Genomic DNA, 27,182 nt, shown 5'->3' with positions numbered 1-27,182 from the left:
TGCTATAAACATCAGTGGAGCTGACCACAACTGTAATGCCTGCCACTTTGACTTTGAGAGGCATTTCACGGGCTCCCAGAGTCATTCCAGAAAGACAAGGGCAAAGAGAACAGATTCTAGAGCCAGACCGCTAGGGTTCAAACTAGCTTCTGCCACTTTTTAGATGTGCCATCCTGGGCAATTTACTTAACCTCTCTGTGCCTCAGTTTACTCATCTATGAAAAGAATGATGATATGGCACCTATCACAGGTTTCTGTGAACATTGAATGAATATAGGAAAAATGCCTAGAATAGTGCCTGGTACCATGCATGCTCTATAAATTTTACCATCATTACCATTAGACAGGTCAGAAATCTTGAAGGGCAGGAAGTGTTACTACTTTGCTTATTGTTGCTAATATATTTCTAACCTCTTACACAGTTTCTGGCATGCAGTAGCTGCTCAATAAATTTTCTGTTGAATGAATGACTACAGATATAGATTAACACAACATCATAGACATGCAGAAGTGCTGGTTAACAGTTTTGAATAGACTGGAAGATTACTAAGGGTTTACTGCAGAAAATGAGTCAGGCGATGCAGATCAATGGCAACTGGAAATTAATTTAGTGTTCAGTTTGAGAGAGATCTTTTTGAGACTACCATTCTCCCCTGAAGAGGTTTTGTGCCAGAATCTTCCATGTGAATCCAGTTTAGTTCAACATAAATTTAGTGATGCCCGGGGCGCCTGGGTGGCTCAGTTGATTAAGCATCTGCCTTCGGCTCAGGTCATGATCCCAGGGTCCTGGGATCGAGCCCTGCATCGGGCTTCCTGCTCAGCGGGGAGCCTGCTTCTCCCTCTCCCACTCCCCTGCTTGTGTCCCTCTCTCGCTGTGTCTCTCTCTGTCAAATGAATAAATAAAATCTTCAAAAAAAAAAATAAATTTAGTGATGCCCAACTATGTGCCAAGCCTGGAATAGGCTCTTGGGAGTATAAGACCCATTCCTTGGGCTCAGAGTGCTCCGAACTTACTGAATAAATCATTCCAAGGCTCCCTGGGGAGTCATTTTAAACTTGCTGCTCTCCCATCAATGGCTTTATGCGAGGGTTTGAAAACTCAAATGGCAACAGGGCCAGGCAGGTAATATATCAATGTGTGAGGTGGGCATGCAGGGGCCTTTTAATGAACTGGACAGTTCATGTCCCCTTCAAGAGGGCAGCCACTATTTAGTTCTACCTGGTGGTTTCCCATGAGGGAATGACAGCCATCTGTGGCCAGGTCTTCCAGTGTTTCAAGAGAGGTGTGCAAACAACACACATACACACACACACACACACACACACAGTATGGCCTGTGGGTAGCTGGTTTGAGGCTCTGCTAGTTCTACCTGGTGGTTTCCCATGAGGGAATGACAGCCATCTGTGGCCAGGTCTTCCAGTGTTTCAAGAGAGGCTTGCAGACAACACACACACACACACCTCACACTCACACACAGGCCAGGTCTTCCAGTGTTTCAAGAGAGGCTTGCAAACAACACACACCACACACACAGGCCAGGTCTTCCAGTGTTTCAAGAGAAGCTTGCAAACAACACACACACACACACACACACACACAGTATGGCCTGTGGGTAGCTGGTTTGAGGCCTCTGCTCTATAGCCAAAATCCAGGGTCTTTGCATGACCAACCAGATACCTCACACCATCAGCTCCCTCTGCGACCCATGAAAATGCACCTTGCTCTTCACTTTATGAGCTGTTGCCTGAATGCACAGTACCTTTTTTTTCCTTCATAGCCTTGTATGGGCTATTTCTTCTGCCTGGAATGCCTTCCCTGCCTACAGCTCTTAGGCTGGTAGACTTTTTATTTTAAAAGCCTTCCCTGATCTCAGTATGCTGAGTCAAGCACCTCATTGGCTAGAGTATTTAACACATTTTTATAGTGATCTCCTTCAGAATCTTTTATCACCCATTCACGGAGAGCCCTTGAAAGGCAGGGACTGTATCTCTTTTCTCTGAACCTTGAAGATTTGCAGGGTAATCAGAGAGTATGTACTCCATCAACATTTGTGGAGTAAGAGTGACGGATGGATGGATGGATGGGCGGGTGGATGGATTCCCCATGGCATTCTCTGTGGAACATTTATCTGCTTGCTGTCACTTGTGTGGTATTCCATTATATGCATGATAACTTGGTCTTATCCCTTCCTTCTGCTTTCTTCTCTCCAAACCCAATTTCTCTAGGTAGTTTCTTGAGAACTTTTTCCTCTTACCTCCTGTGATGGCTGGTGGATCTGAGTTCACATTCCCCATTTACTTGCCTGAGCATGAGACTTAACTCAGTTTTCTCATCTGTGTAATGAGGATAAGAACATTTCCCTGTAGCGCTTGTTAAGAAAACTGAGCACTTAAACCATCCCTTGCATGTGGTAGATACTCAAAAGATTATTTGTTTATCCACTGAGTGTGATAGTCCGTTTCTTCCGTAGAGCACTGACCCTTTCCCTTGTTGAAAAGTGGAGAGGTTAAGAGCACTGATTCTGAAACCAGGCTTCATGGGCTTGAATCCCAAGTTTGCCAGTTTCTTGCTTTGTGATCCTAAGTCTCTTAAATACTCTGTGCCTTATTGTTCCTTATCTGTAAAATGGGGATAATAATACCTGTCTTATAGGGTTCTTGTGGGAACTAAAGCAAATGCTTAGAAGAATACCTGGTACATAGTGAGTGCTCAATAAATGTTATTATTTTTTTTTGCTAACCAGTCCAACCCAAGAGACTCTGGAGTGAGCCTCTCTCTCTCTCTCTGTTTTTGTTTTGCATTATCACAGACTACTCAGGCCAGCCTCCCTCCCCTTCTGTCTATCACAGATACTGACTCCCTGCTGTGTTCAGGCACCTTGCCACAGCTGTGGCTGTCATGGTAAACCAGAAGAAATGGTTTCTTACTTCCTGGAGCTTCTAGCCTGGCAGAAGCCAGACAGAAGCTCTGCAACAGCAGAAAACAGAATGCAGTGGGAGCATTTAAGAAGGGGTAACAATCTAACCTCGAGGATCATGGAAGGCTTCTTGGAGGAAGTGGCATGTGTGCAGTGACATGGAGGAGTAGGAACCAGTCAAGTGATTGGGGAGCAAAGTATGCCAGCAAGAGGGAACAGAATAGGCAAAGGCCAAGAGACAGGAGAGAATGGCTATTGGAGCAGCTAGAAGTTCATCATGGAATGGAGGTCACAGACTGGAGGCTTATGGGGTAGATTCCAGGCTGCAGGAGTGTCTTTAGGATTTCTGATTCAGTTGTCATATCTACAAATTGGAGTATTTCACATCTAGTTGAAGATTTGAGCCTCTTTTGAAAATCAGAAGGAGAGGCCACGCTGGGTGACATTTCCATATGGGGGTGTCCTCCAGCTCAACCAGTCCCCACCAGACCTCACTCATTTATGTCATCTGCCTGCCCCTGCCCTAGAGAGAGAGCTGGGGTTGGGGGAAGTCTGGCTGGGGAAGAGGTGGAGAAATAGCATCCGATTTGAATGATTCAAACAGCTTTGCAGCCTGGTTTGAGTTGAATTTGTCCTGAGGAAATGGAGAGTCATCGAAGGGCTTTAAGCATTGGGGGTTTTGCTAAGTAAGATGTTTGTTATTTCTGTATCAAACCACAGACATCCAAGAGGGCTGCGGGGCGGGGGTGAGGCACGGGGGAGATAAAGAACAGAGGGTCGTTTATAAACCTCATTGAAACATGGTTGTACTGTAGCTTCCTCATATATAAAATTTGACAGGAGCCATCAGAAATGCTTGAGAGGTAACATTTTCCTGCGTAATTTGTCCCCCTTTCCCCTCTTGGGCTGGCAGGGAAGGTTCCATAGGATCTGGATATTCAAGATCATTGGAAAATTCCCTGATGCACACCACCCTGCTGCACGTTCTCTAAGGCCACGGTCCTCATGGATGTTCTGTTCCACCACGGGACCTGCATTCTCCCAGCGGATGCATGGTTGAAGTGGCAGCACCTATGTCAGGGGATGGGGACGGACAAGGAACAGGCCATGCCCAGGAGACAATGTCTAATTACCTGGGGGCCTTGGGAAGCAATTTTCTCGGGTTAGAGAAATTGGTTTTGTGCCTCCAGCCCATGCACACAGCTGAATGACATGTAGGTCAAGGAGGCATAATTATATGGAAATGGTTTTATGTTTGGGAACTTCTAAAAATCTACCTCTGCACACTGGGAGGTGGCAGAGAGAGAGTAGCTTTTATTCTGCCCAAGCTGAGTTCAGCAATGAAGGATGGCTTGCTTCATCATGACTTTGGAAGGGTCTGTTTCTTTTCTGGCTTTGGGAATGCATGCTTGAATGTCACAGAGAAAAAGAAGCAGTGCCTTCTTGGCATGCTGGTAATGAGCATGGGCACTGGATCTAGATCTGACATGTTCTTGCTGTGTGACCTTGGGCAAGTTACCTAACTTCTCTGTGCCTCCATTTGCTCATCTGTAAAATGGAGCTGATTGTGAGGACTAAGTAAGTTAATGCATAGAAAGTGCTTAGAAGAGTATAGGCTGCCCAGTAGACACCACTAGAATTGTGCCCTCTGCCCCCCTATCCATCCCATTTCACTCATCACTCCTGCCTACCCTATGTCCCAGCTGAGAGGAACCACTGTTCCTGAAGCTCCCCAAATAAGCCACATTCTCTCCAGCCTTTGAGACTTCACCTATGCAGTTCCCTCTTTCTATAACACTTCCCCCATCCACTTTGGATGGTTCTTGTTCTTGACTCTCCATGAGCCAGCTTGTCCAGTCCCCAGATTGGTGCCCCTTATGCTTTGCTGTACCCCTTGTCTATAACAAAACAAACTGCCTCTCTTTCTCCTCTGAGCAGAAGTATCATTCCCAAGAGAGAACAGGGAAAGTGTCAGTAGGAAAAGCAAGTGGGTTTTTTTCCTTTAGAATAAGATAAAATGTAAATAATAATAGCAGTAATAGAAGTAATGATGCTGCTGATGAGAAATGTGTATCTTCTTCTGCCACAAGGGAAGTGGTCTTAATAGTGAAAATAATAGCTTCCATTTAGCAAACTGTTATTATATGCTAGAAACTGTGATAAGTGGTTTGCACTTAGTTACTGCTATTCCCCTCATTTTTAAAGGTGGGTGTTCCTCTATAGAAAGGAATTTAGAATTAGTTTACAGACTTGCCCAAGGTTACATAGTCAATAAGTCACACAGCCAGGATTTAAACTCAGGTCTGTCCACCTGCAAAGTGTTAACTGCTACACTCTTTAAGAAGGCAGAAGGCCTTGGGACCATTGCTTCCAATGACTCCTAAGTCAGCTGCAGGTCAGAACTTGTGCCTACTGGCCTGCTAGTCTACCCTGACAAGAGCACCATCATTGGGTGCTTCCTACTCCAGGATGCTGGGCCTTCCTTGCTGCCCTAGGGAAAAAGGCCTTTCCCTGCCTGCCCAGGGTTTCCCAGAATGACTAGGACACTCCTTGGTTGAACAAGGAAGGGATGGGCTGCTTTCTTGGCAGAGAGAACCGCAAGTGCAAAATCAAGGAAGTGTGAAAGCATGCTTTGTTTGCAGAACCGTAAAATGACAGGCTTGGCTGGCGCGTGGACCAGAGGGAAATGAAGGATGAGCATTCAAGAATCCAATGTGATAACCTCAGTGAAATTGCTCTGCAAACTCCCAAGGTTGTTGTGGGGACCGAAGGAGACAACGCTTGGGAAGTGGCTTTACAAACTGGAAAAGCGTTGGACAAATGTTAATTATCACAAATTATTTCACAGGTAGCGTGATTGGTATCGGGAGCGAGATAGCAGAAAATTAAAATATCTGTTAATTTCTCTTGAATCCACATTCTCAAAAGCATTCATAAATGAAAAATTCTAATTTCATTGCTCTCATCTCCTTTTTTTTCAGATGAATAGATTGTAAAAGATTTCAGAAGCAATAATTAATTCAGTCCGTTTCCTGGTCATTATCAATTATACTGCCAGGTTTTGAGACTTGCAGTAACTTTTTGTTGCCCACCTTTAAAACCACATCAGCTAATTCTTGATCCAAATATCTCTTAGAACCACCTTGTCTTTTCTGTTTCCTTGGTCATCCTGATGCTGGGGGCTCTCGGAAGGCAGGTCTGTGTCTGTCTCATTTTGGGCCACATTCTTAGTCTGTAGTACAGTCCCTAGTACATGGTAGGTGCTTGACAGTTACTTGTTTTGTGCAGCATCGAGCCTAGATGGCATAGTATTACACTTGAGTTACTGCAGGAACTTAGCTCTGCTTTGGCCCTTGCCCCTCTGTTTCTGAGCAGTCTGTCTGCATTTGCTCCAAAACTCAATCCATTTTCCTCATTCTGGTAAAATACTATTGGTAAAGCTAATTTAACCAATATTAGATATTAAAGCTGCTAACAAAGAATCCAGATGTACAGTTTAGCCAAAATGATAAAGTAGGAAACTAAAATAAGGGGTATAACTATTCAAGAGGGCATCATCATCATCATTATTATTTGCTGATAATATAATAGTATGCTTACAGAACTCAAGAGAATTAGCTGAAATGTTATTAGAACCAGCAGGAGCCCTTAAGAGGACCAAAGCCTAAATGTAATAACAGTAGATGACTACAAAATGGAATGGGAAGAAGATTCCATTCACGAGACTCTTAAGTGCCAACACTCTCAGAGGCTGCCCTCCCAGTAGAGGTGAAAGGAATGTCCTCCTTTTCAACCTTGGGCTACACTTTATCTCCTGCATCCCCAAGCAGTCCTGCTTCAGTCCAAAGTCTTCCAAAGTCTCTCACAAAACTGTTCTGTTGGCTCTGGTTCTTACCAGTGTAAGAAATAAGGCACACACCCAGTTGGCCTGATGGGGGAATTAGATGCCACCTCTATTATCATGCTCATACCCCTCTCAAGGAAGATTTTTCTTCCTGATTCCTGATTCCTACCTGATTCTACCTCCAACGTGGACAGCCTTTACAATTCTGTATCCCGAAGATAGGTGCCTCAACCCCCCATCTCCATTTCAGTAGAAGAGATCATGGCTTGCTTTTTTTTTTTTTTTAAATTAAGATTTATTTATTTATTTGAGAGAGAGCGCGCGCACACGTGCGAGTGGGGGGATGGGCAGAAGGAGAGAGAGAGAGAGAGGAGAATCTCAAATAGACTCCCTGCCCAGCGTGGAACCCGAGGTGGGACTCGATCTTACCACCCTGAGATTACAACTTGAGCTGAAATCAAGAGTCAGATGCTTAGCCAGCTGAGCCACTCAGGGGCCCTGAGATCATGGCTTTAATGAAAGTACCCACCTGGGTGATCCTGGAATCAAAGAACCTTCCTGACCGAAAGTACTATTAGTGCTTCAGCTGAGCGGAAGGCTACACGGACTCTTGCTCCTGATGTCTGGGGCAAAAGCCTGGCTTTGCCATAGCACTAACTGCGTGACTGCACTTAACAGTTTACCATGTGCCTCAGTTTCCTCATCTATAGAATGGGAGTAATAATAGTACCTATTTCATGGGGTTAGAAGGATTAAACTAGTTAATTCATGGGAAGTTCTTGAAACAGTGCCCAAAGGGTAGTAGGCATTCCTTTAATGTTAGTTATAATTATGGTAAAAGACTATTAGTTTAGTTTCTAGCATCAAGCCTTCAGCAACTGTACTATCCAAGCTTCAGCCATGGATCCTGCCACATGGGGGGATGTGGTGGTGGAGGCATGAGTACAGTATTTGACCATTGGTTTGGGGCTTCTACATCGTCCTGAGCTTCTTTTCTGAACAGCAAATTATTACACTATAGGGTAGTAGGTTGAACATTTTAAAAGGTAAAAATTGGTCAAATATTGATAATTTCACATGGTACAACCTTATAATTTTCAATTTACTTGTTTTGCCCGCTGGTCAGTATGTATATCAATGGGCAAAATTCATTTGTCTCTCTCATTCCCAGTCCTTAGCAAAGGTTCTTATGTGAAAGAGATGCTCAGTACATGTGTATGATGAAGAAACAGACTTGTGGTCAGAACTCACATTGCATATTGGTTCCCAGATAGGAGGAAGGTGAGTTCCAGACAGTAGGGGCAAAAAGTCTGCCCTGATTAACCCCTACTGCATTCCCAACACTGCCCTCCAACCCAAGACTGGGGTTGATTTCTTCCTCTGTCCCCTGGTACATGGGCTTCCTTCTAGCTTACCTCATACCAGTCTTCACGCTAGTGTGGGACACTAGATTGTGTCCTCCCTGAGGGCAGGAATCCAGAACTATTTGTCTTTGTGCCACCAATAGCTGGCACGTAATTTATAAATGAGTGAATGAATAATGGAAAGTCCTGGCAGGATTCAGAGGGGCGGCTCCATTTTGGGGATCATTCCTACCACTGACAGCTTTGCATATGTAGTGGAACAATGAGCCCTGGATTTGAGGTTCAAGGATGTAGCTTTGCTTTTCAGCTTGGCCTACCAGTAGTAACTTGAGAAGGCTGTTTAACTCCTCCGAGCTTCAGTCTCATAATGGATGAGAAAGCCCTTTGTAAATTTTAAATCATTTTGCATATTGGCCAGCACTATATTAACATTAATGGCTATTATTGATGACTCTTTCTGAGCCTGAGGAATAGAGCCTGGCACATAATAGGTGGTCAGTAAACATTCACCACATGAACTGGATTTGGAATTCTGAGCACTTGACTGAAATTAAGCCCACTTAGGGCTGATAGCAGAAACCTTGGAAGGATTTGGAAGACCGTAGAGTTTTCATGGAAATTGTTTCATCACAATGTGCTACTTAAAATAGAAAAAAAAAAAGGCAACTCAGTTTCCATTTTGTAGGTTAGGTGTGGGGTGGAGAGGGAATTCACTTGCTTGTCCTTGCTTAAAAATAATTTCAAGTAATTAAACCATCTGTTTGGGGAGAGGGCAATGGGGACACTGGGAGAGTCTTTAATCAGGAAGGAAGACATAGTCCCTCAAAATGCCTGTGAAGACCAGGCTGGGAGGGTGAACCAAGACAGAGGTCTGTAGACACAGCATTTGTCTTTTCCCATGCCCTGAATACCAATGTCTGCAGCAGGCCCAGCGGCAAGCACAGAGTATAAGCAGTGGTACACAGGCCTGTTTATCTCAGCTGTGCTGCTCGGTAGCTGAATTGCCTTGGGCAGGTTATTTTACTTCTCGGAGCCTCAGTTACCCCACTGCCACATGGGGATAATAGAAATACCACCTCACGGGCATTGCTGTGGGGATTAAATGAGGCAATGTAGAATAATGGGTTTGATTCAGTGCTTGGCTCGGAGTAAGTGCTCAATAAATGGTAGTGGTGGTGGTGGTGGTGATGATAGTTGTGATCAAGATGTTTCTTCAGTCTCTTCAAGGTGAGTATGGACATTACATTTATGGAATTAAGAAAGCAGTCACCTATTCATCTGATGCATCCATCCACCCATCCAGCTACCCACCCACCTATCCATTCAGTATTTGCAAAGGCCCCCCAGAGGGTCCTGGCATCATGGAGATGACTCAGATCCAATGTGGACTGTCAGGGCCTCAAAGCCTAACTCAGCACTTTTTTTTTTTTTTTTTTTTTTAATTTAAAGAGAGAGAGGGGGAGGGCAGGGGCAGAGGGAGAGGCAGAGAGAGAATCTCCACCAGGCTCCACGCCCAGCATGGAGCCCGACGTGGGGTTCTGTCTCACAATCCTGAGATCATGACCTGAGCCAAAATGGAGTCAGATGCTTAACGGACTGAGCCACCCAGGTGTCCCAACTCAGCATTTTTTGATGCCCCCAGGCAAAGGTAAGTTTGAAGCCCCACAGGAAGTTAAATGCCTTACCCTCACCTCACCTCTGTTATGAAACTTGTCACATTGTATTATGATTATTGACTTGCCTTTCTACCCATCTAGAGTGTAAGTTCTTTAAGGGCAGGGCCATGTTATGTTCATGTTTGTCTTTCCCCCATCCTATCCCCTAGAACTCCTGGCATAAGTAGGGCCTCATGAAATGGAGCCTGATCCTTAACACAGCTTAAGGAGCCCAGGTGGGGATCTGATAGGAAATCCTTGTCAGTCCTAAGAAAAAAACTCTTCTATTTATTAAGCACCTGTCGAGTGCCAGGTACGTTGTCTCATGTATTCCTCTCAACAAGGGGGACACTCTTAGCCTAATTTTACAGATATGGGAATTGACATTCAGAGATGTTAACTGCACACAGCTGGAAAGTCCAATGGATCTCAAATCCAGGTTTTCACCAACTTCCCTTTTTGTAGGAGAGCATTCAGTGCTCACATTTAGTGTGGTTGGAAAGAGTAGATGAGGCTAAAAGTGTGATAGTATAAATGGATATTGGGTGTGTATGTGTGTGTGTCTGATATACATAGTCAAATTTGAGGAAGGCAATAACACAGTAAATTTAAAATCCTATAGGAGCAAGGCAGGGAACATAAGTGAGAGAAGCAGGCCAGGTGTATATCTATATAAAAATCTGTGCTAGGGGTACAATAGGAAAAGCTGGGGACTGTGGTGAGCTGGATAGCACAAAAGCCATCTAAAGGAGGCTATGGCTACTTGGTTCTAGGCACTTGATGACAGGGAGAGCTCAGTTTTTCTAGCCTTTAAAATTTTCCAAGACTTATGAGAAAACTGAATTTTTATGAGATTGCCTCTGAATGTTAATAGGCGAGGTGCTGCTTTTTAAGAAACTTTCAACAGGCTTCTTTCACATTCTGTGGGGTTTGACTTTCTGGTTGGTTGTCGGCTGTTGACTGGCTATGACCCCCAGGCCAGGCCTCTTCAGGAGGTTATATGAGGGTAGTTGAGAAGGATGTTAACCAGCAGCATGCATTTGACTAGCATTTTGAGGAAAGCATTCAGTACTGACAGTGATTAAGAAAAAAAAAAGAAAAAAGTCCTCTTACTTCCCAGAGCCATCCTCTTCTGGCTAGAAGGTCTAACTCCGAGGAGATCCAAGAGGCAACCACCATTTTCTTCCCTCTTCCATAAGCTCTCTCTGCCCATTTTCAGGATGTCCTTGGAGTCTCCACCTCTGTCTTTGGGGCTTCACTCCCTTCTTCCTGCTGTACCCTGGGTCATTAGAATTGAATGCAGTCACAATGACAGTGTCCCTCTACCATGCTGGCCAGAACTCAATCCTGTTCATTTGTCAAATGACAGTGCTGAAGGTGACCCTTTTCTTCTTGTCCAGGCACTTGCTTTCTCTCTGTTCAGGGCTCTTGCAACTGACAGCTGGATCATTAGCAGGACTTGCCCACTGCCACAACCAAGATGGTAGCTCTGTTGTGCTGCGGGCGCTTTCCACGGTGCCTGGAGAGCCAGGCACAGACATCCTTGATGTCTGAGGACGTTGTTAGTTTGCTCATTTCACTTGTCTGACGCTGTTTTACTTGGACACCGAGGTGATGGTGGATGGTAGGAGTAGGACTGGAGAGGCTCTGAACATGACCCTTGACCCACACTCCTACTGCGTGCCAGGCACTGCGTTGGGCACTCTACAGGTATTTCTCACTCTGTCCTACCGGAGCCCAGAGATGGTTCACACTGCAACAGCTGCTGCTTCTTGCGGCTTCCCTCCTAAACCACCTTCCGTCTGTTTTTTTTCACAGCAGCCAGAAAGACCTTTGAAAAACTCAGGTTAGGTCGTGTCAGTTCCTTAAAAGGCTCCCATCTCTTCTCGCAACACTTAGAGTGAACTCCAGATTCCTTACTGTGGGCCAGAAGGCCCCCACAGTCCAGCCTGTGTCCACCTCTTCCCCTTATCTCCTGCTACTCTCCCTCTTGCTCATTGTACTCCAGCCACACAAGTCTGCCTTCGCTCCAGCTCATTTCCACCTCCGAGCTTTTACCCTTGCGTGTCCCTCTGCTGGCATGCCCTTCCCCCGTGCTTCCTGTGGCCAGTTCCTTCCCATCGTTCCAGTCTCAGTGCAGACATCAGCTCTTTGGAGAGCCCTTTCCTGACCACCCAACTGATGTAGCTTCCTATTGCCTTACCATGCTGTTTTCCTGACAGCATTATCAGTATCTCAAAGAGTGTCGTTTATGCATCTGTTCACTTGTTTACCATTTGTCTCCCCAGTAGAATGTATACCTGTGCAGGCATTCTTTGTTTTTCCTCCAGTGCCTACATGGGTGCCTGGCATATGAAAGGGGTGCCACATATATGTGCTAAGTGAATAAAGTTGGTGTTATCACCCCTATTCTCGGATGAGGGAACTGAGGCTCCAAGAAAGGTAAATTACCTGCTCATGACCTCACAGCTAGCAGAGTTGCAGTGCTGGGACTGAACCCCCAGATATGCCTAATTCCTAAGTCAGCGTTATCTTCCTGATGCCTTCTGGCCAGGACAGGTGGTGTTCTGGAAGGGTCCTGGGTGTGGAGGGCAGACATGATATGGGGACCAGGCTCTGTGAAGGTCAAGAGTGTGGGCCTGTGATTCCTTTAAGGAATGCCCTCCCTACCCTCTTCATGGCATTGGTCCCTCTTGAGTTCTTTCTCCAATCACTGCTCCATTCTGCCACCTTCCAGGAAAGCCGCTGCTTTTTGTTCAAGAGGCAGATGATGGTTCTTGTCAGCAGCTCTGTGGAGCTGAACCATGGTGGTAAGGCCAGAAATGCTAAAAGCAGACAGCTACAGCCAGAACAGAATCACCAGGCCATTCTATACCTTTGACTGTGGGAGGAGTGTGTATGTGTGTGCGTGTGCACGTGTGTGTGCATGTGCACGTGTGTGTGTCTCCCTGTGGGTGTATGTCTGTGCATGTCTGTTTGTGTCTGTGCATGTGTGTCTGTGTGTGTCTCTGTGTTTGTGCACACGTTTCTGTGTGTATGTGTGTGCATACATCTCTGTATGTCCATGTGTGCATGTGTGCACGTGCATGTCTGTGTGTGTGTCTCCCTGTGGGTGTATGTCACACACATGTGCCTGTGTATGTGCATAAGTCTGTGTGTGCACACATCTCTGTGTCTTTGTGTATGCATACATCTTTGTCCGTGTGTGTCTGTGTGTGTGGTGTGTTGCTGTGTGTGGGTCTGTGGAGAGTCCCTCCTGTGAAGTGGTATGGCTGATAGTTTTTGCTGCACTTAGCTGAAAATGGTAAGAAATGTCTTTGGGGGAAAAGCAATTGCCCCAGGTCTTAAACTGCTAGACATTCTGGCAAATGAGGGGGGAAAGAAAAGAAGTTACTGGTGAATACCAGAAGTCAAAAGGAGCCAACACTGTAAAATGTGTTGTCCCAAATCAGGGTTACTTTGTGTGGTTTCTACAAAGCTCTGGCTTCCTGTTTCCTCTGCACCTCATGCCCTGTTCTCCTCCTGTCCTCAGGCTTCCTTTTGGCCTTCCAGACTCACCCTCTTTCTGTTCCGATATGTGGCACCAGTCCCCTCTTGCCTAAGAGTCATTGCAAAGCCTATCCCCCTTCCTTCTTCCTTCCATTCTTTCCTTCCTCAGCCTTCAGGTTCCAGTTGTTCCTCTTGAGGGAGCTTTCCTTGGCTTCCCCATTGGGCAAGTCCCCCCATGAAAAGCTCTCCTATCACCATGTGCCTCTTCTTCATGTTCTTTCACATGTGACTACGTTTATTCAGGTTTGTGATCATGCTGATCTTCCCCATGTGTATGCATATGAGCACGCAGACAGGGAGTGGGTCTTTTTAGGCTTGCTTTGAGCCTAGCACAGTGCCTGGTACTTGGTAGTGCCAGGCACATTGATGGATGGATGGATGGATGGATGGATGGATGGATGGATGGGTAAGTGAATCAATAAATGCAGATGCAGTGTCCAATTGCACTTTCTGGTTTCTTGTCTCATTCTTTTTTGCCATGGGGCAAAATGAAAACGTATTTGGGTTCAGAGTTCCAACTCTCAAGGTAGTTCAGCTGGTCATAACCTTTACTCAAGAGAAGCCCAAGTCATTCAGCCTTCACTTGATAGAAAAGCAAAGATCCTGGCTTATCCATACGGAGAAGTTCCCTCACTTTGAATCTCACCAGGATTTAAGGTAACCACATCCTCCCCACACCCTGACCTTTCCTTCCTTACATTTCCCTTGTTGGGGTAGAGACGGCAGGTTTATCCGTATTGCAATGGTCAAAGCACACTGGATTCAGAATCTAAAAGATTTGGGGTCAAGATCACACCTGATTAGCTGTATAACCTTGGTGGAAATTCCTTGTCCTCTCTAGGGCCTCAGTCTCTGTATTAAGAGCATTGTACTAGATCAGGGCTCCCCAGATTGTAGTGATTGGCCCACCAGCATTACGATTTTTGCCATATTCTTGTGTTCCCTGTACTATTATTTACTTAACATTTTGTTTTAAAGTGATTTGCATTTCCCCCCCTGAATTTATACCTTATATAGTACTGCTGTCCAGGGATGCCTGGGTGGTTCAGTCAGTTAAGCGTCTGCCTTCAGCTCGGGTCATGATCCCAGGGTCCTGGGATCAAGTCCTGCATCGGGCTCCTTGCTCAGTGGGGAGCCTGCTTCTCCCTCTGCCTGCCGTTCCCCCTGCTTGTGCTTGCTTGCTCCCTCTCTGACAAATAAATAAAATCTTTAAAAAAATTTAAAAAATGCTGCTGTCCAATATAAATGGAATGTGAGCCACATATGCAATCTCAGTTTTTCTAGCAGCCACATTAAGAAAATAAGAAACAGGTGAAATTAATTTTAACAATATGTTTTATTTAACTGTGTTCATCCAAAATGTAATCAATATAAATTATTAATGAGATGTTTAATTTTTTTTCATACTAAATGTCCAAAGTCTGGCATGTATTTTACATTTTGAGCACATTTCTCTATGGATGCTAAATCTTTCAGTGGAAATCTTCGATCTTTGTTTAGATGTCATAAAATACACAGTTGAAAAGACTAGATTCACATACCCAAATTGTTCCAAGTATACAGTTATTTTCCAATAACTGAATCAAGTATCAAGGCTTAATTGTAAATTAATTGAAATGAAACCAGATAAAAAAAATCAGTTCCCGAGTTGTGCTAGTTAAATGTCAAGTGTCCTATAGCCACATGCAGCTGGGGGTTACTCTGTTGGGCAGCATGGACATAGAGCAACCCTGAATCACAGACCCACCTCCCTGCTGTAAACAGAAGATAGTCTTAAAAATAAATACAATGACAATACAAGGGGGACATTAAATTTTAGCTAGATACTGAGCCCTAGGCCTGATCTGTGTCTGTTATAAAGGGAGATTTAGCACACATGAAAAGGTGTTAAAGATACTAGTACCAAGATGAGACTTTCCCTTTGAGAGAATCAGAAGGATTGAGAAAACTGAAAAGGGATTTAATAATGATGCAGCCTTGTGCCACCTAAAATAATCCCACATAAAACAACAGCAACAACCCCCCCCCCCCCACAGAATCTGGATGATTACTCTGAACTCTGAAATTCCACAGCCTGTTTCTGCTTTATTCCTCTTATCACTTTGCTTCCTCAAGAGACCACTAGCAGTGTGATTTTATAAAAAGGGAGAGTTGGGAAAGTAAGTTCTAGTTTAGACATTGCCATTCCTAGCTCTGCGACTTTGGGTAAAGTCTCAGTTTCCTCCTGTTATAAAATGATGGTGCTTGCTCTCATCATAGAATAGCAGCCATGGAGTGGCAGACACTGGGGACCCTGCTAGCCATGCATTGCTTCATTTTGTCCATATCATATACCCTGTGAAAAAGGCACTGTTATACCCATTCTGCAGAGAGGAACACTGATGCTCAGAGAGGTTCAAGCAACTTGCCAGAGCCCCACCAATAGGAAGTCATGAGGCTGGAATTTGAATCCAGGTCAGTGGGGACCATGAGCCCACATCCTAATCCACCATGCTGTCAGGTTTTAAGGGCTCTTCCATTTACAAAAAAAAAAATAATAATAATGATGGTGGATTTGTGTTCCAGGACATCATTAACATGCAATTTGTGGTACTACTTGGAGCTCTTTCTTCCAGTCACGCCAAATCCCTGGTTTCCTGAGTTGGCGTGCTTTTTTTATTTAGCCACATATTTATTTGGGTCTCCATCTCCTTTATTTCTTGCTCCTCCCCCTAACATCTTGTTTTTATTCTCCACCCACTGTGACCCCCTTGGCATTTCTTGGTGCTTCTTGAAGTTTTACCCACTCTGGAGTTTGTGAATTGGCAGCCTGGTGGGCTGTATCAAGCCTGCAGATATGTTTGGTTTGGCTCATGCAGTGCTGGCTCGCATAGTGTTTTTAAAAATTTTTGAATTAGTTGCCAACATTGAAACATTGGGATATTTCACATAAAAATCTGGATTCCTAGATTTTTGGAAGAATTTGGCAACACTGGATTGGCTGGAGAGCTGAGTGGTGGTGGTACTTTCTAACCTCCCCCAGTCCCCACTCCTCCCTATTGTCTGTCATCCCCATCTCTTATGACCTAGCCCAAGTGTCAGTTGTCAGCTGTCATTGTGTGTGGGCTGCCATTCTCTTACGATAAAGCTGGACAGCAGTACCAAGTATCACTGTCAACTTCTAGCTATGTGACTGTGGGTATCTCAACATTCTCATCTGAAAAATGGGCATGATAACTATACATGCGTCAGAGGGTCATTGGGGGAATTAAATGAGTTAGTGTCTGTAAAATGTTTTGAAGCATCCCTAGCACATAGTTAAGTGCAACATACGCGCTAGTAGTTGTTAAGAGGAAAGTGCAGTGGTTTTGGTACATATGTCTCTATCACTGAGGGAAAATTAGAGAGACCAAAAGAGCCACATGCTTTCAGAAAAACGGCAGGGAAGCATGATTCTTTGGGTAAGTGAAGCATTTCTTTAAAACTGGGCCGCTGTGTGCATTTACACTATCTGACTGCTCCTAGCAGGTATTTGAATTTGAGATACCTGCCCTCCCCTGCCCCAGCATTTCAGGTACCCTCTGCAGGGCTGGCATTCCCTATCAGCATTGCCCACATAGTTCAGATCACATGGAGGTTCAGTGACAGGGTCTGTGTTCACCTCCCCACCTCGCTTCTGTTCATGGTCCTGGCTGCAGCATGCTGGGCAGTCTTTGCTGGGTGCTTGTCAAACCTTTATCAACTTTAGCTGAAGAAGGTTTCATGTTCTGGACTGACAGTATTTCTGGAGGTTTCACTGAACCACAGACAACTCTCTGAGAGGTACAAATTCCTTAGGCTTATGATGGAATTGATTGCTTATTGGATAATTCATTCCTAGTTTTCCAGGGCAAAGAGTTTCATTCCTGGTGGATGCACTTTGAGTGGAATTGTGCAGTTATGGAAAAGACCTATATATAAAGTTATTTGTGGCTTCAGGGGATTTACAAAGCTTATTGACATGTCAGACAATAAAAACAATGCTACCTACTATTTATTGAGCTCCCACAATGTTCAAGGGATTGTGAGAAGCCTTTGCATATTTTATTTTGGATTACCATCACAACAATGCAAGGCACAGAAGATTAATAACATTTACTGACCTCTTAACTCTATTTGAGAGCACACCTGTGCCAAGAATGGTGCTACACATATTTACAATTTCATTCAATCATCACAACAACCCTATGAGATAGGTATTATTACAGTCCCATCTCACTGATGAGTATGAGACACAGAGAAGGTGAGAAATTTGCCCAAGGTCACAGACTAGCAGGTAGGGGAGCTAGGATTCAAACCCAGGCACTTTGACATTAGAGATCCCTTGCTTAACTGCTGAACTTGGCTGACTGCTTTCTTACAAATGAAAACGGAGGCTCAGAGGTGGAGTATCATATCTGAGATCACACAGCAAACAAGGGTAAGATAGAGGATCCAAATCCATGTCCATTCAGTTCCAATGCAGTGCCTTTTATACTCAACCTCAAAAGCAGAAATGACACATGGGATAACTACAGAAATCACGCAGGGGCAAGGACAAAAGCTACTGGTCTGGACCCCAGCCCAAGGCCAGCCCAGCCAGCCTCCTGCATAGCTACTTCATTGGTCTGTGCTTGTTTCCATCTATGGGCCATGTTTCCAACTGAGCTATATAAGCAGAACCTGGCTCCCCCAGGTGTTTGACAGACCCACACAGTGAATTATTGCCAGAGCCAAGCCTGGAATCCAGGACTCCTCATGCAGTGCTCTTTCTCCCACTGTTATAACAGGGATCCAAGGCCCAATGTGCATAAAGAGGAGCCATACAGGTTACAGAGGACAGTTAAGTGCAGCATGTAGGGACTTAGACATTAGAGTGCCCATGTGCTTTTGAAAGGGGCAGCCATTAAATAAATTATACAATGGAATACTATGCAGCTTCATAAAAGAATGGAAAAGCTTCAATATACCATTATGGATGATTAATATAATAAGTGAAAAAGAGCAAGACGGAGGACAGTGTGTACAAGGTGCTCATTTTGAGGAGAGTAAAAAAAAAAAAGAGTTGAAATTCTCTATTCATACTTGCTTGTATATCCACTAAAATACTCTGAAAGAACAAAAAGAAATCAAGATACTGATGAACTAGTTACCTGTGTAGTGGTGATGATGGGATGGATTTGGGAACTGGTGAGTAGGGGAAAGGGATGGTAGGGAGATTTTGCAATGTGTGCCTTTTTATATTTTTAAGTTTTTGAATAATATGAATGTCATTACTTATATAATGTGCACACACACACACACACACATACACACATGCACGCACCACACAAAAGCAGCTGCATAGGAAAGCAGCCTATTCCTCAGCCATAGCCAGCCTTCTGGGAATATGAACCTAATGTTAGTTCTTCTGGTGTTTCAAGGGAACTTGGAAATCTATTTTTTTTTAATTCCAATTTTTAGTTTCAAATTGTTCATTGCTAGTATATAGAAATATAATGGGTTATTGGAAATTAACAATATGTCCTACAAACATGCTGAACTCACTTATTAGTTCTTAGGAACTTTTTTTGGTGGAGTATTTGTGATTTTCTCTGAAGGCAATTATATCATCTGTGAATAGAAACAGTTTAATTTCTTCCTTCCAGTCTACCTTTTATTTCTTTTTCTTGCCCAGCTAGAACTTCCAGTATGCTGTTGAATCAGAGTAGCAAGAGCAGATATCCTTGCCTTGCTCCAGATCTTAGAGGGAAAACATTCCATCTTTCATCATTAAATGTGATCTTAGCTATCGGTTACTTATTGATGGTTAAAGAAGTTCTCTCTATATTCCTAGTTTGATAAGTTTTTATCATGAATGGATGTTGAATTTTGTCAAATAGTTTTTTTTTGCCTCTATTGAGAAGATCATATGGATTTCCTTTTTTAGTTTTTTTTAATATGGTAGATCACACTGATGATTTTCAAATGTTGAACCAGCCTTGGATTCCTGGAATAAACCCAAGTTTGTCTTGGTTTATTATCATTCTTATATATTCCTGAGTTAGATTTGGTAATATTTTATTGAGGATTTTTTGTGTGTGTGTCTGTGTTCATGGGGAATATTGGTCAGTAGTCTTCTTATAATGTCTGGTTTTGGCATTAGGGTAAAACAGGTGTCATAAAATAAGTTGAGAATTTTTCCTTAATTTTTAAATGATGAAAAAAATGACTTACAGAGTGCTTACTGTGTGGCAGGCAGTGTGTTAAATGAATAACCCACCGAAGACTCACAGCAACTCTGCGAGGTATATGCCATTATTACCATCATCCCATTTTACAGATGGGAAAGTGAGGCACAGAGTAGTTAAAGTCACTTACCTAAGGTCACATAGCTTATAAGTAGCAAAGTCAGGACTCAGACCCCAGAGGTCTATCGCCAGACCTTATACTCTTAACCTGTTTACTAGATTTTCTCGAAAGATGTTTACAGGTGAATGAGAACACATCTGGAGTGCTCAGTCCATCTTACTGGTCACCATTTTCCCACCCCTGGTTAACAGTAACTGTAACTACTGTGTGTCACAGCACTGACTATCTGCCAGGTGACGGACTCATCATCTCCATCTCGCACCAACCCTCACAGGCAGGTATTAACCTGTGCTTTCTTCTAGTTACTGGCTCCCCTTTTGGCAGTTGCAGAAATGCTCCTATCAGCTGGGTGGTGTGTGGTTTCAGACTATCATGTTCCTTACCTTGTCTCCTTTAACATCTCTGGTGCCTTTTAGAAAGTAAAATTTAAAAAATATCTTTCAAATCTCAGTTTAATTTTGCGCTGCTCCTTCCTTATCAGCCAGGCTCACCTGTCTTCTCTGCCTCTGTCTTCCCCCCAGGCATCAGGCTCATCTCTTCCTCCTGCACTGCCTTCTGCTTTTTACTGTCTTGTCCTAGTTGGCCCCATCAGTGTCCCCAACTCTACCTTGTGAGCTTGGCTGGCTTATTGTATGCATTTTGAAAGGTTAGAAACATCTTGCTTACTTAAAAGGAAGAGAAAAGAGACAGAGTTTTAGGGATAGCTGGGACACCAATTTTTTCCATTGAGCACATAGCATGAAGGACTGAGGTTAGTTAAAAGAACTTCCTTTTATAATAATGAAGGCACTATGGTACAATTGAAAGAACAGGTGTTTGCACACTGGCTTGACTGTGTGAGTATAGACAAGATGCTCCACTTCTCTGAATCTCAGTTTGCTCATCTGTAAAATGGGTTCAGAGACACGTACAGGTCACAGGGATGTGGTGGGGATTAAGTACAATAATCTAAGTATTTAACATACAAAAAGATCCAGTGTGGAGAAGGCAGTAATAAGTGCTTTCCTCAGTCCAGACACTGTGCTAAGCCATTTTATATAGACAATCTTATTTAATATACACTGTGTGGGTAAGTAGATACTGCTGTTACCCTAATTTTATAGGTGGGGAAAATTATGGTACAGAAAGTTAAGAGTTCTTAAGTGGCAGATTCTTAAGAGTTCTTAAGTTCTTAAAGAGTTCTTAACTGCCCATACTTCACATTAGGACCCCCTGGGACCCATTCCAGACCAATTAAGTTAGACTGTCTGGGGCCATTCCTAGAGGCAGGGTATTGGACCACATGCTTTTCCTAAGCTCTTCCTTTCAGTCTGGAGACTAAAGGTGGTAAGAAACATCTTTGCTTTCTCCTAGTTAATGGCTCCCCTATTGCCAAACACTGAGCCACTCCCCATCCACCCCTTGGTTCCCACCCATGTTTTCAACCATCCCTGTGAGAATTTGGAAATGGGGTGAGTCCACTGCCAGGAAAAGTGATTCAATTAAAATCTCAGTTTTCAACAATATTACCAAGCCCTGTGGTCTGTTACTTCACACCCAGCATAGCTGTGCATCCCGGTCAGTAGCAGGGTAATGAGGGTTTGCTAATTGCTGGTGGCTGGTGGCGGGGGAGGGAAGGGGGAGGGGAATACTGTAGTGAGCTCAGCAGGAGGAGTAAGGCGCTGAGCTAAGTGCTTTTCCTGTGGCTCCCAGCCCCTTCTCTGGCTCACATGCCAAGCAGCGCCCCCCCCCCCCACCACAACCAAATCAGCTTCATGATGACCACAACTGCCGCACCACAGCGGTAATCAGTGTGTGGTGCGTCAGGCCCTGAGCTGAGTGCTTAACTTGCACCATCATCTCCATCAACATTTTTATTTCTCACCATCATTCCAGGAGTTATCATTCCAGTTCCAGTTGCTGTCCTAATGCCTATTTTACAGATGTGGAAACAGAGGCACAGAGTCACGGAAGGTCCACATGTTAATACCCAGCTTCATTCTGTAGTCTGCATTCTTAGTTACCTGGACATACTTGCCTGCCCTTATGGTTCTAAGAGAATGACTTAAGGATTTTCCTTTTGAACCACTTTGCAAGCCATTAACAAAACCATTATCAGCCCATGGTCTTCCTGAAAGCCTGGCCTCTTCAGTCATCCTTTTCCAGAATGCTTGGTCCTTCTGCATCTACCACAAACTCTACTTGCGAGCTCCTTGAACTCAGGGACTGTACCTTAGGGATCCCTGAGTCCCTCAGGCACCTCTTTAGCACTTGGCACACAGTAGGTGGCCACAACTCTTAGTACTCATCAATGCGTTCCAAGTTCTCATCCCGATCTCTCCCTCCTTTAAGTCTCCAAATCCTGTCTGGCACACAATAGGTGCCAATGCTATGGGTCAGAAAGGCCCTTAGCTGGCATAGGAGTTATGCTGTGGAGAAGTGAGGTACCTTGTCTTCCTCCTTGAGGTGTTTGAAGGTCTGATTTGTCCCCTCTTCTGCTCATCCTCATGTACCTGCTCTGGACCCTTGGAGCCTCCCCTTGTCTTTATGTCTCTGTCCCTTAAAGGGTTTTCAGAAGAAAAGCCTGAGAGAGTGGCTACTTTAGTCAGCAGAGGAGATGGAGGGGTGAAGGTGGAGGGGTCAGACTAATTCTGATGTGAGAGCTGAAGGGAAGAGGGGCCCTGTCACTTTTCTAGTTCAGCAAGTGTCACCAATAACCAACCTTCTCAAAAACTCGCTCACCTTAAGAGAGCTCTGGGAGAGGCTCAGGAGGGCTGACAGGGGGAGGTGGGGACTGGACTGAAATCAATTCCTGCTCAAGGTAATTACAGGACATGTGCGCTGCCCCAGCAGGGCGAATCAGAGGTTGAGCGTCTCCCAGGGCAGCCAGAACGATTAGTTAGTAATAAAAACCTCATCACTTGCTGGGAGAGAGGTTCAGTGATTGTAAACTTATGCTTTTCTGTGCCTAACAAAATTTGGGAGGGGGCATGTATTTAAACAACCTTATCAGGGTCCCTGACCACCAAGTTGAATGTTTTGAAAAGGAAATCTCAGCAAGCCTCTCAAATCCAGCTCTCAAGTTCCCGGGATCCTGGGATGCGGAATGACAGGGTAGATGATGCTGTGATTCTAGGCTGTACATTGGATTTTTTTCTTTGTGCTTCCTTTTGTCCCTCTCTCATCTCCCTGCAAGTGATCTTTAGGAATCTTTCTGCACACAGACTGTCTCAGGGACTATCTGGAAGAAGGGTTTATCTCAAGCTGGAACCCCAGGAAACCCCTCCCCCTCTCTCACAAATAGCAAGCACCCCCCAGCCCCCAGCAGCTCAGCTCTCTTCAGGAATTCAGCACCAGTCTCAGCCACACTTTGGAGAGGACGTTAAGATGTGGGACCAGCTAGACATCCGCAGCAGTCGTCAGCTGCCCAGGGTGGGTAGATAGGGAAGCAAAGCCAAGGGGCAAGGCATGTCCTCAAGGAGACTGTGACCCCCTGAAGTGGCGGTCTCGGCATTCTGTGTGTGTCTCTGGATCCTTGCCCTGGTCAAAGCATGGTCCCAGAGGCACCCTGACCCTTCTTAGCCTGCCTGGAGACCCGTTCTTCGCTTAGGGGTCACAGGGGCTCATCCCTTGCTCCATCCCAGCGGCCCTAGAGAAAGTGTGCTGGGCATCAGTCTCCTGCTTCACCTGGAATTGGGCGGGGACAGCGGTGGGGCACAGGGGCAGAGGTTTCCTCGGGCTGAGGTGGACGTGGGGGGCGACGGGAGAAGTGAAGCCCCCCCTAAACCATCTGTTGGCAGGTGCGGTCAGGTCACATACACGGCCCCCACTGGGCACCCTCAGGGACGCGGATCCCTTCAGATGCGCATGCAAATACTCGAATCCACGCGCACACTCACACCAACCCATACTCACACCATGCCCATCAGCTGCCACGCACGCTCGTGACACACACACACACACACACACACACACACACACACACACACACACACACAGAGGAGAGTCCCCGCCAGGCCACAGCAACTTCCTTTCCCCCAGTCTGGAAATGTCCGCAGTTGCCCTTAAGGCTTAAACTTTTTCAGAGGGAGCGCCAGGGATCGCAAGGTGAGGATATCGAGGCCTGGGGGCTCTGGGCAGGGTTGCTCCGCACTTGGGGCTCCTGGCTTCCTCCCTCTCCCGCACGCTCCTCACCTGGTAAACCGAGGCACAGCAAGAGGCTGTAGTAGACCACGGGCACGAAGCCCAAGCCGCAGACCGAGCCAGGGGACCAAGACAGCGAGCTGTTGGCGACGAGGTGGGCGTGCGTGTGCTCCATGAGCTCGCCCCTCGTTCCCCTAGTCTCCGCGCCCGGCCTGCCAGCCCCGCTCTGGACGCCGGCTCGGTGGTGGCAGCGGCGGAGGCAGCAGCTGGAGCAGCAGCGCCTCTCTTCCCGCTGGACTTGCTTCTACCCTTGGCCGTGGTCCCCTCTGCTTGCTCCGCACCTGCCTGCCTGGAGTCCTGGCACGGCCCTCGCGTAGGGCACAGGGCGCTGGGTGCAGGGACTCGGGAGGGGCTCCCAGAGCCGGTTAGTGCGCCTCCTACCTCGGACCTGCTCGGCTCCCGCCTCGGAGACGGGAAGCTGGGACGCTGCTCCCCGCAGCCAATCAGCAACTGCCTGGACGCGGATGATGGGAGGGTGTGTGTGTGTGTGTGTGTGTGTGTGTGTGGATGTATGTATGCATGCATGGGAGGAGGGGGGGTCCCAGCTGCTTCTTACAGCTCCAGTTTCAGGAGAGGAGAGGAGTGAGACCTGGGAACCCCAGAGGAAGACCCAGGTGGGAATTGGCTACCCCTTCTCCACCCAGTGCAGGAGGGGCGTGGTGTGGGTGGGACCTGCTTCTCCCGCAGCGGCTCCGTACTCCTCCAACATGTCCTCAGTTTGCCTTTCTCAACTCACCTCCTAGCCACTTCTCTTCCTCCTTGCCAGTGCTCCGAGTCCACCTCCATATAGAGGATTCTCCACCTAGTACATGGGGGGAAGTGGAAGCTGTCGGAGCGAGGATGCTCAAGGGTCGTCGCTTCTCCCGGGCCAGAGGAGCTGCGCCTGAAAGGAAGTGTACATGCGTCTCAGTGTGTGTGTTGATTCTGGGGAAGGCCAGAGGTGGACTGTCCCTGAATGGAGTGCCTTTGAAGGGGTTGCAGGCTGGCTAAGAGAAGCCCGCCACACTGAGACCTTCTGTCAGGAATAAGGATGTTGCAACCATTCACACACACACTCCCCCCCGCTCACACAAAGACAAACAATACCCAGTCATGTGGGCTCACTCAGGAGGGCAGCGGAGGCCCTTTCATCTCTCACCCAGGCACGTGAAAACACAGGAGCACCCTTATCAACATGCACAAAGACCACACTCACATGACATCCCAGACACACACAAACCCATGTGGGCATCATTTAGGGGTGGTCTAGTTTGAGAGTTGTGTGAAGTATAGGAGAGGTCAGCAGGTGGGACCTAGGCAATCTTGGAGAGTTGGGGTGAATAGGCACCCCCCTTTTTCCTCAGTGTAGGAGGGTGGAGAGTTCCTAGTGCAGCTCTTCTAGAGGCCACAACAGATTTGGGTAGGGAGAGAAATCTGGGGCTCAGGACAGCATGTGTGAGAATTAGATTCTGTAGAAATATGGAGGAGAGGCATTTCCAGGGGCTGGCTGTAGCTGCTGCCAATCAATGCAAGAGCATGTGATAGCTCAGAGAATCCCAAGACCCCTCTCTGTTCTGCCCCCGGCCCCCCTACACCCATTCCTGGGGAGAAGGAACTGGCTGGGCTTTCCCCAGCCTCTTTCAGGTCTCCTAAGATGGAGGAGATCCCTGCTTTTCATGCTCAACAAGGGGCATGTGTCCATTCCCCATCATTGTTAGGGGCTCCCCAAGGCAGGCATTGGGGGTGGGGGTGGTAGCAAACTCCAACGCAGCCAGGGCCAGGCAGTCTGCATAAGGGAGGGATCTGCTGAGTCTAGCTAGGTCTGTGGTGAACGGAGAGGCTTGTGCCCCCCAAATGGACAGATTATTACAAAGAGTCATGTGGGCCTAGCGAGCACAGGTCTGATATTCCAAGCCAAGTTGGATATTGAAATTTTGTTGTGAACTCTCTCATTTGAATGTGACTACCCCGAACAAAAACAAAACAAAAACTCCACTGTGTTGATAAATAAAGCAGTATCATTGCAGAGGTTCAATAAATAATGGTTCAAAACCCTATAGATTAGATTTGTCTGCAGGCAACCAAACTGAGATGAGAAGCTGGGGCTAAGAGGGGGAGTGTATGTAGTTTGACTAAGCTCCCCAATCTATTCAGGGACCTCTCAACATTGTGAATCAAGGATAATGCCTCAGGGCTTTTGCACTGGCTATTCCCTCTGTCTGGAGTGCTCTTGCTCCGGAAAGCCGTATTAACCCGCCTCTTCACCTTCTTCAAGTCTTTCCCAAAGAATCCTGTTTAAAATTGAAATCTCCACTACTACCCTACAAAATGCTTATTTCCTCTGCCCTTCCCCTGCTTAACTTTTCTCCATAGTGCTCAGCACCATGGTCACACCGTATACAGTCTATTTAATTAGTTTTATTTACGTGTTTCCCCTCTTAGAGAGGCAGGGCCTTTTGTCTGTTTTGTTCACAGTTGCATCACCAGCTTCTGTACTGTGCCTGCATATTGCAGACTCTCAATAAACATGGAAAGAATGGAAGGCCCCAGCACCCACTGACCTAAGACATGTAGGGCAAGGGGAGATGAGTTTATCTTTGCTTGTCTTTGCAGGCCAGAGTGTCAGAATGTGGGTGGCTGTGAGGGTTGGGGGGCATAGTCTCAGATTTAGCATGTAATTATCATGTCTGACTAGCCACTCTAAAAATAATTTGTGTGGTTTGGATTCTGGGGATCTAGTTAGAAACTCTTTATAAAACTAGAAACTTGGCTGGGCAGAGGAACAGGGCTGCATGGGGAATCTTGATGGACATTATTTTTTTCTGAGCCTCTATTTCCCCACCTATACAATGGGGATGAAAGAAACCAGGTATGCCTTGTTTTGGAGATGTTGAATGGGATGAGAGGAAGTAGAGAGGTGGAAACAGTGCAGACTGTGATCTGGAGAATGGGGGAATTGGGTGGGGTACTCTGCTGGCTCCATGGAGAACCTTGGAAGCCTGTCAAGATCAAAGTTTCCTGGGAAGTGGATGGGTTAGATGAGAAGAACTTTAAGGTCCTAGGTGAGGCTTTTAGTCCTGGGAAGGGACACATTGAGTCAACAACAAAGTCTGTTTAATTTTGCTCAAGGGCTGAGCCACTTGACTGACTCTGTAAGATGAACATCAGCTGTGGTTAGCTAAATTCATTCACTTATTCATTCTTTCAACAGACTTTCACTGAACATTTAATGTGTGTTGATCAGGACTTGCTGCATCATTGCAGGGCCTAATGCAAAAATGAAAATACAGGGCCTCTTGTTCAAAAATTAAGAATTTTAGGGCAGTACAGGAGAGAGACAGAA

At 45.8% G+C, this 27,182-nt stretch overlaps 1 protein-coding gene across 1 annotated transcript in view; it reads right to left on the bottom strand.

Moving 5' to 3' along the window:
* GPR139 (G protein-coupled receptor 139) overlaps window positions 1-26,296 on the bottom strand; it is a 41,440-nt gene extending 15,144 nt beyond the window's left edge. The window contains exon 1 of the mRNA XM_006744915.3: window positions 23,852-26,296. Coding sequence (XP_006744978.1) covers window positions 23,852-23,975 — 124 coding nt within the window. The 5' untranslated portion in view covers window positions 23,976-26,296. The remainder of the gene's footprint in view (window positions 1-23,851) is intronic.
* Window positions 26,297-27,182: the final 886 nt, after the last annotated feature.

This window comes from Leptonychotes weddellii, chromosome 5, assembly GCF_054177405.1.
Source record: "Leptonychotes weddellii isolate Sample4059 chromosome 5, ASM5417740v2, whole genome shotgun sequence".
Taxonomy (NCBI): domain Eukaryota; kingdom Metazoa; phylum Chordata; class Mammalia; order Carnivora; family Phocidae; genus Leptonychotes; species Leptonychotes weddellii.
This window is presented reverse-complemented; position numbering and strand designations above follow the sequence as displayed.